General features: G+C 43.0%; 3 protein-coding genes across 9 annotated transcripts; all 3 read right to left on the bottom strand.

Annotated features, from left to right (window-relative positions):
• Positions 1-651: 651 nt before the first annotated feature.
• LOC109901545 (gastrula zinc finger protein XlCGF57.1) lies at positions 652-4340 on the bottom strand. Of its 3 annotated transcripts, XM_020497557.2 has the most exons (5): positions 4167-4340; positions 2805-2992; positions 2613-2708; positions 2430-2505; positions 652-2191 (listed from the first exon to the last, which is right to left on the bottom strand). In XM_020497557.2, exons 2-5 carry the CDS (start codon positions 2958-2960, stop codon positions 807-809), a joined length of 1713 nt encoding a protein of 570 aa, XP_020353146.2. In that variant the 5' UTR covers positions 2961-2992; positions 4167-4340; the 3' UTR covers positions 652-806. The 3 variants fall into 3 exon arrangements, with proteins under 3 accessions (XP_020353146.2, XP_020353136.2, XP_020353141.2); XM_020497547.2 differs by having other exon boundaries at positions 2613-2992; positions 4167-4339; XM_020497552.2 differs by lacking the exon at positions 4167-4340 and adding an exon at positions 3650-4103 and having other exon boundaries at positions 2613-2992.
• A 4926-nt stretch (positions 4341-9266) lies between these two features.
• LOC109906579 (gastrula zinc finger protein XlCGF57.1-like) lies at positions 9267-13343 on the bottom strand. Of its 2 annotated transcripts, none has more exons than XM_020504340.2 (4): positions 13263-13343; positions 11232-11607; positions 11049-11124; positions 9267-10794 (listed from the first exon to the last, which is right to left on the bottom strand). In XM_020504340.2, the coding sequence occupies exons 2-4, from the start codon at positions 11535-11537 to the stop codon at positions 9413-9415; spliced, it is 1764 nt and encodes a 587-aa protein (XP_020359929.1). In that variant the 5' UTR covers positions 11538-11607; positions 13263-13343; the 3' UTR covers positions 9267-9412. The 2 variants fall into 2 exon arrangements, with proteins under 2 accessions (XP_020359929.1, XP_020359938.1); XM_020504349.1 differs by lacking the exon at positions 13263-13343 and adding an exon at positions 13145-13253.
• A 1262-nt stretch (positions 13344-14605) lies between these two features.
• On the bottom strand, positions 14606-19009 carry LOC109906555 (gastrula zinc finger protein XlCGF57.1). 4 transcript variants are annotated; one of them, XM_020504312.2, is made up of 4 exons: positions 18884-18987; positions 18132-18438; positions 17941-18028; positions 14606-16854 (listed from the first exon to the last, which is right to left on the bottom strand). In XM_020504312.2, the coding sequence occupies exons 2-4, from the start codon at positions 18423-18425 to the stop codon at positions 15422-15424; spliced, it is 1815 nt and encodes a 604-aa protein (XP_020359901.1). In that variant the 5' UTR covers positions 18426-18438; positions 18884-18987; the 3' UTR covers positions 14606-15421. The 4 variants fall into 4 exon arrangements, with proteins under 4 accessions (XP_020359901.1, XP_020359910.1, XP_020359918.1 ...); XM_020504321.2 differs by having other exon boundaries at positions 18597-18984; XM_020504329.2 differs by having other exon boundaries at positions 18873-18968.
• Positions 19010-19203: the final 194 nt, after the last annotated feature.

The raw sequence follows: 19203 nt of genomic DNA, 5'->3' as shown, positions 1-19203 counted from the left end.
TGGTCCCGCCTGTCTTCCTTCATTGAGGGAGGACATGTATTTCCATTGCTTGAGCGGTCACTTGACTATCTTGTCAACATAATAGACAAGCTTTGCTTTTCTGCAGTTAAAACGTCACGGTACCTGACCAATCAAACAATGGCCCCTAGATTATATGCAAAAACAATAGAGGCTGTTGATTGGTGTGTATTCTTAAAAATATATAAATTTTCGCCAAAAGTATCAGTTTTGTATCAGCAATTTTTTGTCGCTATGCCAGTTCTGGACTCTAATCTTATTAATCAAGGACGAATTTTGGTCATTGTAAGTTATTGTAAGGCTAAAGCACCTGTTGTAAAGAAGACGGAGCATACCCTTTTATTTACTGTCCTGATTCTCCATAGGCAGACAGGTTGACTCCCACACTAACAATGTTGCCCTAGGTCTTGGATTTCAGAAACAAATAGACTAAATTGGTGAATCAATCCTCTTCAAAAGCTTTCAAATTGTAATATGAAATGTACAACTTACTGTAATATCAACACCAGCCAGTGCAGGCCAATGATGGTTTACCAATAGAAAACTGGGAGACTGAAATGTATGTGATATGACTCTCTTATTTCAGCTCAAGGAAAACATACAACAAACACCAGAACCACACAACAGGCATGGCATATTTCACAGATTATAGCGGCCTTTATTGACATTACCATTTATTGTTATTAACACAACAAAGTCGGGCACAAAACCATCTTCTGTACATCACTGTTCTTTATTAAATAACTACAAGAGTAAAAGAGTTGACTGTATATAAATAATCGAATCATTCAGCAACATCTAGGCAGGTGACCAGATAGGTGGTGGGCGCGAGCAAAAGTACGATGGCAGCGGGGGCAGGAGTATGGTCTCTCACCAGTGTGGGTCCTCATGTGAGTTTTAAGGTGACCGACCATGCGGAAGCTTTTGTCACACTCCTGGCAGTGATATGGCCGTGAGTTATTGTGGATCCTCATGTGTTTGCCCAGATCCCCTGAAGAGGTATAGCAGCCGTGGCAGACAGAACATTCATACGGCTTCTCTCCAGTGTGGGTGCGTATGTGTTTTGTGAGATCTCCAGACTGAGTGAAGCTTTTGCTGCACTCAGTACAGGTGTATGGTTTCTCACCTGTGTGAGTGCGCTGGTGGTTCTTCAGGTGTGCGTGTCGGAAAAATGTATTGTCACACACTGTGCAATGGAAAGGCCTCTCCCCAGTGTGTGCGCGCTGGTGGGTTTTCAACGCAGCACTGTTTATGAACTTCAGCCCACAAACCCCACAATGGTAGTTCCTTTCATTATTGTGGATCTTCAGATGCGTCTTCAGATAACCGTTGTCTGCAAAGTCTTTACCACACACAGTACATTTGAAAGGTCTCTCCCCTGAGTGTGTGCGCAGGTGAAGCTTCAAAGAATAACTGTATGCAAACCGCCTGTCACATTTGGGGCAGGATAAAGGCTTCTCGCCAGAGTGAACGGTCATGTGAACTCGGAGGTGCCACATCCGGGCAAAATCCTTTCCGCAGTCTTGGCATTTGAATGGCTTGACCCCTGAGTGTATCATCATGTGTTTGCAATGACTGCTGGCTTCTGAGAAGCTCTTGCCACACTCCTTGCAGACGTAGGGCTTCTCGCCGGTGTGTGTGCGCATGTGAATGCGCAGATTCTGAGGACTAGAGCAGCTTTTGCCACACTCTGAGCATGGCATGCCGATGTTCAGACAGACAGGGCCATCCTTAGGCTTAGTGTCCTCAGGTTTGTGACACTGGTGAGGTCCTAGTCCCCAGCAATTCCTGAAGCTCTTTCCACAGTCAGCGCAACTGAGGTATCCATCGATGAAAGTAACAGCCATTTTGTGCCAAACCTTGCAGTGAGTATGCAGTCTGGCTATGTACTGGAAGCTGCGTTCACAATAGGGGCAGGGGTGGAGTTTCCTTAGATAGGGAGAGGGGTGGGCCTGACAGATGTGGACGTGTAGCTGCCGTGGGGTATGGAACATGTAGCTACAGTGGGAACAGCTGTGTGTTGGGGCATACACAGTTTTACTTGTTGAGACATAGCTTTTGAACAAAGCCAGGTACTGCTTCTGGTGTTTGTTCTTTATGTGGTTCTCCAGGAAGTAACAGTCAGTGAAGGAGATGGTGCAGTGTGGACAAGGAAAAAATTGAGGAGAAGAGACTGAGGGAGAGGGACAGAGCAGTGGAAAGAAGGTAGAAAGAGAAAGATGAGAGGGAACAGAACATAGTTATGATTTCCTACATTTCCTCATTCAACAAAAAAATGCTTGAGTAAATATCTCTGCTCAATATTAATTACAAAGTTTGGTAAATTAATGTTCAAATGATGTTCAAGTAATCCCATCATCCATTTCAAATGCAGCGTTGAGGGTGGACTGGATGTATGAACTATGCCCTACCTCCATCTGTCTCGTCTGGGTTTTCCTCCTTCACCAAACACACTTTAGTGTCTCGCAGAAGAGTCTTAACCACCACCTTATGGATTAGAAAGACGAAGAAACCACAGTATGCATGAAGCAAAAGTCTAAATACTATTGTCTAGTTACTGTCACATGTTGGGAAAGACCACTAACTCTTCTTACATTAGACAATCTTGTTAGCGTCACCACAGGACTCCATGATATCTTGCTACATCCGGTCATTCGATTGGATGTATTTTGATGTTTGATGTGCTTCTTCTGGAAGGAAGGAACAGAACGGTTTGGTTCCTCTCCCATTCCCTGCTGCTCAAAGTCTGTTGGTTCCTCTTTGATTTGGATGGAGCTGATACATACCCCTTTAGTAATGTAGGGTGATTGGCTAATGTCCATTTCTTCTCTATTGCAGTCAACATCATCTGACTGTGTTCCACACTCTGTTTTGATGGGGTCTGGATGGTGTTTAGTCCGCTTGGTTTTATTGTGTTGCTTTTCCCCAGGTGTGCTCTTCATCTTGTTGACTAGAGTGCTTCTTCGTTTGAATTCTGTGGGGAAAAGAGCAGGTTTTATTGAGCATCACCCTTAGAGAGCTATACCAAACAGTGATCATATTAATAAACCATGCAACATTATAAGTCACAGGAAGGCCAAAAAGATCATCAAGGACAAGAACCACCCGAGCCACTGCCTGTTCACCCCGCTATCATCCAGAAGGCGAGGTCAGTACAGGCGTATCAAAGCTGGGACAGAGACTGAAAAACAGCTTCCATCTCAAGGCCATCAGACTGTTAAACAGCCATCACAGGCAGAGAGGCTGCTGCCTATATACAGACTTGAAATCATTGGCCATTTTAATAAATGGAACACTAGTCACTTTAATAATGCCACTTTAACAATGTTTACATATCTTGAATTACTCATCTCACATCTATTGCATCTTAGCCTATGCCGATCTGACATTGCTCATCCATATTTGTATACATTCTTATTTCATTCCTTTAGTTAGATGTGTGGGTATTAGGCTTTTGTTTTGTAATTGTTAAATATTACTTGTTAGATTTCGCTACACTCGCAATAACATCTGCTAACCATGTGTATATGACCAATCCAATTTGATTTGACCAATCATCGGGTAATTGAAGAAACCACAGGTCTGCATGAACAATAAACGTAACTGCATACGTTTCTAACAGTCAACCTACCAGTAATAATTGGCCTATAAACGGGTTGGTTGTTTAGCAACAAAACCGACGCGCACACAAGTAGGGCAAAACAAACCGGGGTGTCTTAAATTGTTGATAACATGTAAAACTATATTTCGTCTCCAATGTCTATTGAATACATAAATACATTTGCTGCAAAATGAGAACCTGTCTCTCAAATACATCGTTACAGTTGTTGGTTAGCTAGTTAGCGGAATTTAGCCATTATAGCATAGATGACGTGGCAACAGTTAAAACACCTCAAAAAACGACATTCTATCAAGAAACGAATAAAACGATATGAAACGATTCCCCACACGGCAGCTTCTAGTCATTGTTGGCTAGTTGTACATCCAGAATCAAAACACAAGGAGTTCTGCCCCATTGAAGCATCGTTATCGTGACGTTGTCAGCTAACCCTTCAATATGACATTAGCATTCATGTTGCTCCTAACCCGCTCAAGACATAAGCATAGCTCGTTATAGGGTTATATTACAGGCAGCAAACTCTACTTACTGTTGCAACCAACTAGCTAGCTACTGTTTTGAGCTGCTAGTAGCCTAGTCTTTGTAAATGAGAACAACATAGCAAAGGCCAATTACTTTGTATCTTGAAATTCTCAATGATAGAATGGCACACAGCTTCGCTTCCTTTGCTGACGTCATAAAACGCTGCACTTTCTGGTCTATGTCCACAACGTTCCACCACAGATAGAACAAGGTCGTCACTAGTTACAACAGCCACAAAGTCATAAACCCCGCCTCTTTTGTACATTCTACCTCACTTAGCAGACACTCATATACCGTGGTGAATGCATACATTTTTGTACCGTTCCCCCATGGGAATCGAATGCACAACGTTACAAGCGCCATACTCTACCAAATGAGCCACACGGAACCTATTTCTACAATTTCTCAAAAATGTGTGTTTAAACCTTAACCACACTGCTAACCTTATGTCGAAACCAAATTGATTTTGTGGCTTTGGTAACTAGTGGAAACCATTGAACAAGGTACCAGATGTTTTACCGGATGTATAAATCTGAAGCATCCGGTAGGAATTCCCACTTCACAACGTATATGATGAGAAGAAGCCCAGTGGTCTAGCCTGGCCACTGAAGTATAATAAGAATGAGCCTGATGACTTGCACTAAATTCTTCCGCTGCTCTGTCGTTCGCTACATACTTTAGTCCGAGACTCCCATAATTGAGGGGGTTTGTTGTGAAGAGGGGCACGAGTATCAAAGACAACAACATATTTTCAAACCACCGCTTTTACCCAGGGAGAAAGCCTGCCACCTCTCATTGAAGCATAGACAGCGTTAAAATCACTAGATGGCGATAGCGCTGACGTCATCCACCTATTCCTATGGAAAACTCCCAATGGCGAATTTGAAGATGTAGTGAGATGGATTTTGGAACATTATGCCAATGTTCTCATTGACGAAACGTTTGATCTCAATACAGTTTTCTGTTCCCAAAACTAGAATCTGTTACGAACAGAGTGGACAAATTTTAGTTGTTTAGAAGGAGTGGAAGGGCGAATTGGGTTGCTGGAGTGTTTACAGAGATGTTCAATCTCTCCCTATCGCAGCCTGCTGTCCCCACTTGCTTCAATATGTTCACCATTGTTCCTGCACCCAAGAAAGCAAAGGTAACTGAACTAAATGACTATCACCCGTAGAACTCACTTCTGTCATCATGAAGTGCATTGAGAGGCTAGTTAAGGATCATATCACCTCGACCTTACCTGACATCCTAGACCGACTTCAATTTGCTTACTGCCCCAATAGAGCCACAGAGGATGCAAAGGCCAAAAAGATCATATGACATCAACCACCTGAGCCACGGCCTGTTCACCCAGCTATCATCCAGAAGGAGAAGTCAGTACAGGTGTACCAAAGCTAGGGCAGCGAGGCTGAAAAACAGCTTCTATCTCAAGGCCATCAGACTGTTAAAAAGCCATAACTAGCCAGCTACCACCCGGCTACTCAACCCTGCACCTTCGAGGCTGCAGCCCTATATACATAGACATGGAATCACTGGCAAATTTAATAATAGAACACTAATTTAAATCAAATTTTATTAGTCGCATGCGCCGAATATAACATGTGTAGGTAGACCTGTAGACCTTACAGTGAAATGCTTACTAGTCACTTTAATAATGTTTACTCATCTCATCTGTTTACTCATGTACATACTCTATTCTATTCTACTATATTTTGTATTTTGCCACTCCGACATTGCTTGTGTTAAATATTTATAGATTTTTTAATTCCATTCTTTTACTTTTAGATTTGTGTATTGTTGTGAATTGTTAGATGTTACTGCACTGTTGGAGCTAGGAACACAAGTATTTCGCTACAATAACATCTGTTAAATATATGTTTGTATGCACACCCGCACAGAGTAGGCGGTCCCTAACGGAAAAAATGCAAATACTTGCTAGAACGGCCAATAGGATCTCACTAGCTTGTGCTTGGCTATGCCCACGTCCTTGCTTGTTCTGCCCACTATGACTTATTTGTTCCCATTGGAAATGACAGGCTGTGATCTATCTTGGGTTAGTTATAAAAATCTTCGATATTGCTAAAGATCCATGCTATCCGGGTTCATTGGGACATCCCAACTCTGACTTTACCCCATTGAGGTTGAAATGTAAAATGGTTAATTAAGGAAAGGGTTAGGTAAGGGTTATGGTTAAGGTAGGGAAGGGTAGGGGTTAAGGTTACAGTTAGCGTTAGGGCAGGGACGTCCCAAGGATCACAAGTAGAACTACCCATTTCTGAATGGGGCAGAATCAAGGGGCCACGGAGATGCACCGTTTCGACTGCTCCTAGAGATTAGCTTCGGTACTACAGTTTAACTGACGCTCGGCCCAGAAATAACATTTCGAAACATGACCACATCGAGAAGTCAGATAGCCTTTGTGATAGCCTTTAGTCATAGCCTTTGTGCACAAAACATACATTTAATTATTCAAATAATTGTTGAGGTCGATTATTTTTTAATCACTCACAGCCGAAATATTAACATTTTATATTCATCCAATGTCTGCCATGTTTAGGGATGACGTGTGATGTCGTCACTGCTCCCTGTGCACACTGAATGCTAGTGCGCTATGTGATGTTGGTCCATATAAACCAGATATAGACGGTCCATGAATCAGTGTATGCGAATGTGAGTAGATTACCTTGAAAACATCAGGCGGAAATCTTGGACACAGTCTCCAGTTATTATTATACCCAAAGATTATAGATATACTGACAAGATACATATCTCTTCGGCCGAACAATGGTAGTCGATGTCCACAAATCAGCCAAGCGGGCTGTCTAGCTCCCGCCTATACTTTCTTTTGAATGGTGAATGCGTCTCATAATTGTAATCCTTTTTGAATATTCGACGAGGGTTGTTTACGTCAACCACCCGTATTTAACTGAGAGATGCTACGCTACAAGCCTCATAACAAGAATATGCATAGCCATCTTTTTACCAGGATGTCAGGTGTCCTACTTATATCAGTACACGTTTAAACACTTCAGCATTACACGACTTCTATTCGATCAAATAAATATCACGTAGCAAATAAGCCATTCATTTTTATGTTGACCAATTTCTACACTCATTGACCTCCATTCAAAAACTCAGTTTTACGAGGGTATGTTTGGCGGGGTGAGTGAAGGAGGCTTTGTTGCGAAATAGGAAGCCGATTCTAGATTTAATTTAATTTTGGATTGGAGATGTTTAATGTGAGTCTGGAAGGAGAGTTTACAGTCTAGCCAGACACCTAGGTATTTGTAGTTGTCCACATATTCTAAGTCAGAACCGTCCAGAGTAGTGATGCTAGTCGGGCGGGCGGGTGTGGGCAGCAAACGGTTGCAAAGCATGCATTTGGTTTTACTAGCATTTAAGAGCAGTTGGAGGCCATGGAAGGAGTGTTCTATGGCATTGCAGCTCGTTTGGAGGTTAGTTAACACAGTGTCCAAAGAAGGGCCAGATACATACAGAATGGTGTCATCTGCGTAGAGGTGGATCAGGGAATCACCCGCAGCAAGACCGACATTGTGGATATATACAGAGAAAAGAGTCGGCCCGAGAATTGAACCCTGTGGTACCCCATAGAGACTGCCAGAGGTCCAGACAACAGGCCCTCCAATTTGACACGCTGAACTCTGTCTGAGAAGTAGTTGGTGAACCAGGCGAGGCAGTCATTTGAGAAACCAGGGCTGTTGAGACTGCCGATAAGAATACGGTGATTGACAGAGCTGAAAGCCTTGGCCAGGTCGATGAAGACGGCTGCACAGTACTGTCGTTTATCGATGGCGCGTTATGATATCGTTTAGTACCTTGAGCATGGCTGAGGTGCACCTGTGACCAGCTCGAAAACCGGATTGCACAGCAGAGAAGGTGGAATTCGAAATGGTCAGTGATCTGTTTATTAACTTGGCTTTCGAAAACTTTAGAAAGGCAGGGCAGGATGGATATAGGTCTGTAACAGTTTGGGTCTAGAGTGTCACCCCCTTTGAAGAGGGGGATGACTGCGGCAGCTTTCCAATCTTTAGGGATCTCGGGAGATACGAAAGAAAGGTTGAACTGACTGGTAATAGGGGTTGCAACAATGGCGGTGGATAATTTTAGAAAGAGAGGGTCCAGATTGTCTAGCCCAGCTGATTTGTACGGGTCCAGGATTTGCAGCTCTTTCAGAACATCTGCTATCTGGATTTGGGTGAAGGAGAAGCTGGGAAGGCTTGGGAAAGTAGCTGGGGGGGTGTGGAGCTGTTGGCTGGGGTTGGGTTAGCCAGGAGGAAAGTGTGGCCGGCCGTAGAGAAATGCTTATTGAAATTCTCGATTATCGTGGATTTATCGGTGGTGACAGTGTTACCTAGCTTCTGTGCAATGGGCAGCTGGGAGGAGGGGCTCTTATTCTCCATGGACTTTAGTGTCCCAAAACTTTTTGGAGTTAGAGCTACAGGATGCAAATTTCCTTGATCACCTTTGACCTTTTTCAAAAGGAGGTAAGGAGAGGATGGAAGAGTTAGCTAACCAATTGAGAATGCCCCTATGTCCTCATTTGACTATCAAAATGTGGGAATGATAGTGTAGCCTAAAGACCAATTTATGCTTGATCTGCATATGTGGTCGGAGGCTTTGTATGGCGGGTGTGAGCCTCTGGAGGCATGCAGAGGCCAAATCAAGCTCCGTACCACATCGCTGTGCTCCTCTCACATTTTGTAACACTGTGGAGGGCTCTTTATAGCTCAGCATTGACATGATTGGTTGACGGTAGGTGGGGGCAGAAGGTCCTGTATAAACACAAACCTACTTACTTAAAAAGTTTGTTTCCTCTGACTACTGCGGCGGCTGCATCTCAGTAAATGTTATACTGCCACTGCAGATGGTGGATTGACCATGCAGACTTTAAGAGCTTGAATCATTCCTCTTCAATAGCTTGCATATTGTAATATGCAGAGTCAGACATGCTGCAATATCAAAACCAGCCAGTGCAGTCCAATGAATACTGGGAGACTGAAATGTATGTTGTATGACTCTCTTATTGGCTACGCACGCCTCCAACTCAATCAAGTTGGCATACACAAAAACACCAGAAACTACACAACAGAATATAGAGGCCTTTATTGTCATTCACATTTATTAGCATTACCAGGTCAGAGTCGGGCACAAAATCATCTTCTTTACACCACTGTTCCCTTATTAAATAACTACAATAAGAGTAAAAAAATTGATTTATATAGTCTAATTTCATCATTCAGCGACATCTAGGCAGGTGAGGTGGTGGGTGCGAGAAAATGTGCGATGGCAGCGGGGGCAGGAGTATGGTCTCTCCCCAGTGTGGGTCCTCATGTGAATTTTAAGGTGGTTGGCCAAGCGGAATCTCTTTTCACACTCTTGGCAGGGATATGGCCGTGAGTTATTGTGGATCCTCATGTGTCTGGTCAGATCAGCAGAACAGATAAACCGTCGGTGGCATTCAGAACATTCAAATGGCCTCTCCCCAGTGTGGATGCGCTTGTGTTTAGCCAGATCTCCAGACTGAGTGAACCTTTTACCGCACTCGGTACAGGTGTATGGTTTCTCACCTGTGTGAGTGCGCTGGTGGTTCTTCAGGTGTTCATGTCGAAAAAATGTCTTGTCACACACTGTGCAATGGAAAGGCCTCTCCCCAGTGTGTGTGCGCTGGTGGGTTTTCAATGCTGCACTGTTTATGAACTTCAGCCCACAAACCCCACAATGGTAGTTCCTTTCATTGTTGTGGATCTTCAGATGCAACTTCAGATAATTTCTGTAAGCAAAGTCTTTACCACACACAGTACATTTGAAAGGTCTCTCCCCTGAGTGTGTGCGCAGGTGCAGATTCAGACAGTCCTTGTATGCAAACCGCTTGTCACATTTGGAGCAGGAGAAAGGCTTCTCGCCAGAGTGAATAGTCATGTGAACTCGGAGTCGCCCCATCCGGGCAAAACCCTTTCCACAATCCTGGCATTTGAATGGCTTGACCCCCGAGTGTATCATCATGTGTTTGCGGTAACTGCTGTCTTCTGAGAAGCTCTTGCCACACTCCTTACAGACGTAAGGCTTCTCGCCGGTGTGTGTGCGCATGTGAATGCGCAGATTCCGAGGACTAGAGCAGTTTTTGCCACACTCTGAGCATGGCATGCCAATGTTCATATAGACAGGGCCATCCTCAGGCTTAGTGTCCTCAGGTTTGTGACACTGGTGAGGCCCCAGTCCCCAGGAATTCTTGAAGCTCTTTCCACAGTCAGCGCAACTGAGGTACCCATCGATGAAAGTGACAGACATTTTGTGCCAAACCTTGCAGTGAGTATGCAGTCTGGCTATGTACTGGAAGCTCCGGGCACAATAAGGGCAGGGGTGGAGTTTCCTTAGCGGGGCAGAAGGGTGGGCCTGACGGGTGTGGACGTGTAGCTGCCGTGGGGTATGGAACATGCAGCTACAGTGGGGACAGCTGTGTATGGGGGCATACACGGTTTTACTCTTTGAGACGTGGCTTTTCAGCATGGCCAGGTACTGCTTCGGGTGTTTGGTCTTGATGTGATTCTCCAGGAAGTAACAGTCAGTGAAGGAGATGGTGCAGTGTGGACAAGGAAAGAACTGAGAAGTAGAGACTGAGGGAGAGGGACAGAGCAGTGGAAGGATGGTAGAAAGAGTGAGAAGAGAGCGATGGGAGGAGAGAGGAAACAGAACATAGTTGTGATTTCCTACATTTCCTCATTCAACAATAAAATGCTTGAGTAAATATCTTTGCTGAAAATGTATTTCAAAGTTTGGTAAATTAATGTTCAAATGATGTTCAAGTAATCCCATCATCCATTTCAAATGCAGTGTTGAGGGTGGACTGGATGTATGAACTATGCCCTACCTCCATCTGTCTCGTCTGGGTTTTCCTCCTTCACCAAACACACTTTAGTGTCTCGCAGAAGAGTCTTAACCACCACCTTATGGATTAGAAAGACGAAGAAACCACAGTATGCATGAAGCAAAAGTCTAAATACTATTGTCTAGTTACTGTCACATGTTGGGAAAGACCACTAACTCTTCTTACATTAGACAATCTTGTTAGCATCACCATAGGACTCCTTGATATCTGGCTACACCCGGTCATTGGATTGGATGTATTTTGATGTTTGATGTGCTTCTTCTGGAAGGAAGGAACAGAACGGTTTGGTTCCTCTCCCATTCCCTGCTGCTCAAAGTCTGTTGGTTCCTCTTTGATTAGGATGGAGCTGATGCAAACCCCTTTAGTAATGTAGGGAGCTTGGCTAATGTCTAGTTCTTCTCTATTGCAGTCAACATCATCTGACTGTGTTCCACACTCTGTTTTGATGGGGTCTTGATGGTGTTTAGACATCTTAGTTTTGTTGTGTTGCTTTTACCCAGGTTTGCTCTTCATCTTGCTGGAGTGCTTCTTCATTTGAATTCTGTGGGGAAAAGACCAGGTTTTATTGAGCATCATCCCTTAGACAGCAATATCAGGCAGGGATCATACTAATATATCGAACCAGGGTCTGTAGTAACGCCTCTAGCTCTGAGATGCAGTACCTTAGTTTAGGGATCTCAAATGGTGCAGCAGTCTAACTAGCTAATGTCTTGAGCTGCTAGTATTAGTATTTTATTAGGATCCCCATTAGCTACTGCTAAAGCAGCAGCTACTCCTACATAACATTAATAGATAGGTACAGAACAACATACATTTGAAATGAGAATACACACTTTTATACAATTATGCCTTGGCATTCCATGCATAATGTAGTCATTATAACGGCAATACTGCGGCAGTTAATTTCCCATATAGTGCCATCCTTTGCTCTACCGTTAAAAAAAAAGCCGATTAATGCTTGATCCGAAAATGTGGTCAGAGGCTCTATATGGATGGTGTAAAGCAATCCCGGAGCTTCTGGTGGCATGCAGAGGCCAAATTGAGCTCCATACAGCACCGCCGTGCGCCTCCCAAATGTTGTAACAATGTGGAGGGCTCCATATAGCTCCTTCGCAATGACATGGTTGGGTGACGGTAGGTGGGGATGGGAGGTCCTGTATAAACACAAACTCATTCCTTGACAACTTCCTTTACAACAGATATGCGCTGCTCCGCAAAGCGCAATAAGTATACATGCCCTGACTTCTGCAGAGGCTTATCGTCGTAAATGCTGAACGGCCAATGCAAACATCAGATTGACCACGTAACGCCTTTAAACAGGTCCTGATATGCTAATCTAGCAGCATCCTCATGATATAATAATCTCACAGTAGAAGTGGTTTTGTAAACACCAGAGAGAATCTCAGAACATCAGGCGTGTAATCATGTCCAACCACGAGTTTCTATTGGACAAATTCAGATAAGTCCCTCCCCGTTTCGTTCCTTTTGCTTCCGTTAAAGAAACGTTTTGCAACAGCATCAGAGTAATAAATAGCCCCAGGAACCGTCCTGTCCTTGATTCTTCCGTTTACGTCTATTCTATGTAATCCATAGATGCTACTGAATGCAAGTGCAACCAGATAGGAAGAGGCAAAGCGAGAGCGTGTCTCTGCCCAAAATCTGTCCACGTTAAGCAGTTTGAGTGTCGAATTTAGTCAAGATAAAAAGGAAATTATATTTTTATACGTGTGGCTTATTTGATATAATAGAAGTTCGGTAATGCTTAGGTTGTTACGAGTATACTGATATAAGTGTGATGCACTGACATCCAGGCAGATTTAAGAAAAAACACTTTATACAAGAGTTGTCCCTGTTGAAATTCGAGACTGTTTTACAGGCGGCGGACGTCAACACCCCTCATAGAATATTCAAAAAACGAGACTTATCCACCTATCTAAAGAAAGGAATAGGGGGGAGCCCGCCGTTATACTCTGTAGACAACGAATCCCCATTGTTAGGGCAGAGACAAGCATCTCATATATCCAGTATCTTTGGTGCAACACACGAACACGAAAATGAATAATCATATGGAGTTTCACCTTAGTCGTTAACGAGTAGTCTCGTTTTTGTTGATGATAATAATACAGCAAAGGCTAACGTATTATTGTATATCTCGTAAATGCTCAATGATAGAAGGGCCAACACAGCCTCGCCTACCTTTGTCGACGCCATAAAAACGCTGCACATCCTAGTTTATGTCCTTAAAGTGCCTACTACACGTGGCCTTGACCAATCAGGTAATGGCTCCTCGATATGCAACGATTTGGAGGCGGTTTATTGGTGTGGATTCTTAAAGAAATATTCCTCAAAATAAATTATATTGGAAATGTGTTATGTTTATGATAATAAAAAGTTATTTTATTGCAATAATAACAGGCCTCTTCTGTCAAAATGTGGGAACGATACTGTACCACCAACTAAATGTTGCTTTGCCTGGAGTACCCTTGAAGTATACCATAATGTACATTTTACCAGTAGGCCTATAGTCTCATGAGTCTTCTCAAGTACCCCCAGGGGTCCTATGCTTGTACCCTTAGTTGGGAACCAATACTGTACAGGACAAGGGAATATCAACAGCACTACAAGCCAATGATGGTTCTTAGCTTATGGACTGGTCCAAATCAGTTAATGACAGGATGGGCGGTTCTCTGTTCAAGTGGTAACCCTGTTAACCCAACGTAATTGAATTGACATTACTCTGGGAGTGATGTGGATTTACGTTAAAGGTAGACTCAACGATATGACGTACATGCACAAAGTAAACAACATAGCAGGTCAATTTCCACAAGAACTAAGTGCATTGAAGTGCGAGGCTAAATCTCTCTGCGGTTTTGGTCCTGGTGCTATCACGCTGTAATAGTATGAAGTGACCCATGCACATAGCGTAGATCAGAGGAGGCTGGTGGGAGGAGCTATTGGAGGCCAGAATCATTGTAATGGCTGGAATGGAACAGTATAAAACAAAAACATGGAAACCACATTTGACTCTGTTCCATTCCAACGAGCCTATCCTCCTATAGCTCCTCCCACCAGCCTCCACTGGCACAGATACCACGTGAGAGCAGTCTTGCATCTCCCTCATCGCATTATCTGTGGTGCTGCTCGTGGCTACTTCATTTTACTGAGTCTACCTTTAAGCACAAAACAGACGTGACAGTTTGTGAAATATGGCATCTTTATTGTCAGTCATCACCAGGAGTCGGCATACAAATCTTGTGTATATAATTTAAAAAGCGAAGAAATTAAGAAAAAAATACTGAAAAAGTACAAAACATAGTTCATTAAACAATGTAACTATAACCTAATGATGATCCATTATAACGTTAGAATTTCACAGTGGCAGAGTCATCTCCAAGTGATACCTATGAATACAATGCGTTTCATTATATATGGTGTTAAATAAAAAAGGCAAATCATGATCATTTACAACATTAGGCAGGTGTTTCAAGAGATTTGGTTTGTGAGTGAAGCTGGAGAAGCAAGGGGGAAGGGGTATGATCTCTCCCCCATGTGGCATCTAAAGTGTTTCAGTTCATAGAAGCTTTTTCCACATTCTTGGCAGAAGTATGGCTTCATAAGTTTAGGACTGCAATATTACAACCAGTGCAGGCCAATGATGGCTTATGGACTGAAACAAATCATGTGTTCCAACTGTTCAAGTGGTCTTTATGTAATTACCTTTCATTTTTTATTTATTTAACTAGGCAAGTCAGTTAAGAACAAGTTTTTTATTTACACTGATGGCCTATCCCAGACGACGCTGGGCCAATTGTGCGCCGCCCTATGGGACTCCCGATCACAGCCGGTTGTGATACAGCCTGGATTCGAACCAGGTGTCTATAATGACGCCTCCAGCACTGAGATGCAGTGCCTTAGACCGCTGCGCCACTTTGGGAGCCCAATGAATCTAATGTCATGTTTATAACAATACTAGGGGTGTGACCTTTACATAAATGCTCCTCTTCTTCCAAATCAAGGTATACACCACAAACACAAAGGAAAATAAACATCCCATCATCTTTTCGAAACATCATCACCTACTAATCACTAGGACAATCAGTCAAACAATCTTCTGTACATCACTGTCCCTTCAGTACATATTTAAAAAAATATATAAAATACAGGTTAAAAACAGACAAAAACCTAACTAACAATCTAATGTATATGAACATATTGGAGTATTGCTAAATACATTATGGTATCATAGGTAGATTCTGTGATATGGAGTTACCATACACAGTAGGGGTACAGTTCGCATCTGTTGTCCAGCATCGAACACTGAAGGGAACGAACCCCCCCCAATTCATAGGTTTAACTCATTTAAGTTGAGGACATCTAGACAGGTGATTGGAAAGGTTGCTCTTGCGAGCAAAGCAAAAAAAGCAGTGGGGGCAGGAATACGGTTTCCCATTGTGGATTTTCATGTGGACTTTTACATGACTCTGTTCATAAAAGCTCTTCCCACACTCTTGGCAGGAGAATGGCTTTACATCACGGTGAGTGTGGGTCCTCATGTGCAGGGTCAGAGAACCTGAACAGATAAAACGGCTGTGGCATTCAGAACATTCAAATGGCCTCTCCCCAGTGTGGTGGCGCTTGTGTTTAGCCAGATCTCCAGACTGAGTGAAGCTTTTACCGCACTCAGTACAGGTGTATGGTTTCTCACCTGTGTGAGTGAGATGATGGTTCTTCAGGTGTGAGAGTCTAAAAAACTTCTTGTCGCACACTGTGCAATGGTAGGGCCTCTCCCCGGTGTGTGAGCGCATGTGTAACTTCAACAACCCAAGCCTTATGAACTTCCGCCCACAAACCCCACAATGGTAGTTTTTCTGGTTATTGTGGATATTCAGGTGTGTTTTCAGATAACATTTGTCAGCAAAGTCTTTACCACATACAGTACATTTGAAAGGTCTCTCCCCTGAGTGTGTGCGCAGGTGAAGCTCCAGACTACCCCTGTATGCATACCGCTTGTCGCAATGGGAGCAGGAGAACTTTCTCTCACCAGAGTGAACAGTCATGTGATTCCTGAGAAGATTTGCCTGGGCGAAAGCCTTCCCACAATCCTGGCATTTGAATTCTTTGAACCCCTTGTGTATCAGCAGGTGTTTGCCTAAACTGCTGCTATTCGAGAATCTTTTGCCACACTCCTTGCATTCATAAGGCTTCTCTCCAGTGTGGATGCGCATGTGAGTGTTCAGGCTTGTAGGAGTAGTGAGGATCTTGCCACACTCGGAGCAATGGAAGCCGACTTCCAGACATATCACAGGCTTAGTGTCCTTAGGTTTAGTGCCCTCTGGTTCGTGACACCGGTGAGGCCCCAGTCCCCAACAATTCTCAAAGCTCTTCCCACACTCCGCGCAACCGAGGTGTCCATCGATGCGAACAACGGCCATTTTGTGCAAATTCTTGCAGTGCTTCAGCAGGGTGCCCAGGTAAGGGAATCTGCGGGCACACTGCGGGCAGGGGTGGAGTTTCCCCGGAACCCTGCGGGGATGGGCAGGTTTCTGGGGACGGGCAGAGGGGTGGGCCTGGCGGGTATGAATGTCTAGCTGTCGTGGTGTATGGAACATGCAGCTACAGTGGGGACAGCTGTGTGTGGGGCCATACACTCTTTTACTCTTTGAGACTTGGCTTTTCAACATGGCCAGGTACTGCTTCTGGTGTTTGTTCTTGATGTGATTCTCTAGGAAATAACAGTCAGTAAAGGAGATGGTGCAGTGTGGACAAGGAAAGAACTGAGGAGACAAGACTGAAGGAGTACAGAAATGGGTGGAAGGAAGGAAGGTAAAGAAGAAGGGTATGATAAGAGGAGAGAAAGGGGACAGAAATGTTATTTTCCTCGTAAAAAAAGTTTAAAATCCTTGCTGACATTTAATTCACCCATTTAATCCTGTGAGACCCAAGGATTTTTGCAACCCTTGTTTTCTACATAATCACTACACATTAGAGACTATAGAACACAACAAATGCTTCTAAGAGATACATCTGGGTAGTGCTGAGCGATTAACCGAAATGTTGGTTATTTAAAAAAAAATTACACTAAATTACCGACGCCGGTTCAATTATTAAAATTCAATTTATTTTTATGCGAGCTCAATGCACAGTTTCTCTAGAGATTAATCAGATCAAGCCCGAACTCTGCAATGTAGTATGGAGTTGTAGTTTCCAAATAGTCTACATAGTTTTGCAAAGAAAACATAGTAATTAACTACAATGACCATAATCAATTGCGTGCCTATTTGTCCGGTCCGTTTCTTTTACGCATGCTATGTAAAGGAGACATTCGAATGCACGATCGAGAGCAGTTGCTTCGAGAGGTATCTTTACCTGAAAATTCATGATCTAAGTGATTGATAGTTGGTAATCATTCAGTCATAAAAGTATGCCTATTTACATTGAACTACTAAAACAGTGATTTTGTCAGAAAATAGACAGCAGCTCTATAGAGAGGAAATTATGACTTGGAATGTAATAATAAAGTCATAAGTGTAATACACAAATATTCTAAGTAAAGTAATGGGAATAAACTATGGTTAATAAGTGATAAGCAGTAATGGGCATCAAATTAACTTCATTAATTGTTATATTCCATGTTACAGCATTCAACCCACATAATGCATGGTGCATGTAAGGTTTTAAAAACGGATCCAAACTGAAAACCATGAACCTCTTATTATTTTAATTGAAACCGAACAGACCTCAAAAAGCACTAATCACTTAGCGCTATATCTGGGTCACAGGAGATGAACTATGTATTATTTGACATGAGTTAAGGCTCTTACAGGGTTAAACTGCAGTATTGGGAGTAGACTGATGTATGAACACTATATCCTACCTCCCTTGTTGTCTTCATCCCTCCTGGCATCTGTCTCTTCCTTCACCAAACACACTTTAGTATCTCTCCGAAGAGTCTTAACCACCACCTTATGGATTATATTGATGAGAAAACAGCATGCATTAAGCAACAATCTAAATACTCGACTAGTTATTAACTGTCACATGTTTGGAAAGACTAACTCTTCTGACCTTAGACAATCTTGTTAACAGCACTAGAGGACTCCATGATATCTGACTACCAATGGTCGGTTGGTTGGATGTAGTTTGTTGTTGCTTGACATGCTTCTTCAGCAAGGAAAGTTTGGAACGGTCACCGTCCCCAATTTCCTTCTGCTCAAAGTTTCTCGGTTCCTGTTTTACTTGTATGGAGTTCAAAGTAACGCCATTCGTTTTGGAATGTTTAGTCCTCTTGGTTATGTTAACTTTCTCCAGGTTTGTTCTCCATCTAGTTGATTTGAGTACCTCAGCCTGGTTAACATTCATCTTTCTTTGAATTCTGTGGGCAAAAGACCAAGCTGACTTAACTTGAGAGCTAGACCAGGCCATCACACATCCAACACAAAAATGTAACATTAGGCTACATTATCAAATGTTCGGAACTAGCTAACAGGACTACTTATAAACAAACCAACCGCGGCGATCTATTGACATTACCATAATGTTGCGGGTTGCTACCATGTCAGAACGTGCATTTTATGGTATTTTATGGCACTAGCCTCTTTGCTAATGATGTAGCAAGTTAGCTACTAGTCTGCACCGTAGACCTGTGTCTGCACTAAATTGATTTGTGCTAGCGCTAGGTAGCTAGCTAATAATGATCTTTGTTGTTGAGAACAGAGCGAGCTAAAATAGCAAACCACCACCTGCAATTCAACGCTATAAACTGGCAAGCAAGAACGCTAACGTTAGACAACTTTTAACCCGTCTCACCCAACAATTACCAAATTCACCAGGAACCGTTTTTATTTATCGTTAATCTTCACGGATAAAACAGCATGGATTTCGTACTGGCCGAGATCAAAACCAGAAAACAATTTACTTTAGCGGGGACAACTGGCCAATCAGGTAATAGTCAAAGATTAAGAGGCTGTTGATTGGGTGTGTATCCTTAAAGGAATATTCCCGTGGAATCATGTACATAATAAATGGTAGTCAAAATGTAGGAACGATACTACCATAGATATACAATATAGATAGATATAGAGTTTATATGCATACTCACTGGACAGTTATCTCCATCTATTCATTCAAAGACTCAATC

Source organism: Oncorhynchus kisutch, linkage group LG2, assembly GCF_002021735.2.
Source record: "Oncorhynchus kisutch isolate 150728-3 linkage group LG2, Okis_V2, whole genome shotgun sequence".
NCBI classification, from domain to species: Eukaryota; Metazoa; Chordata; class Actinopteri; order Salmoniformes; family Salmonidae; genus Oncorhynchus; species Oncorhynchus kisutch.
Note: the sequence above shows the minus strand (reverse complement) of the source record. Positions and strands in the feature narration are given on the sequence as shown.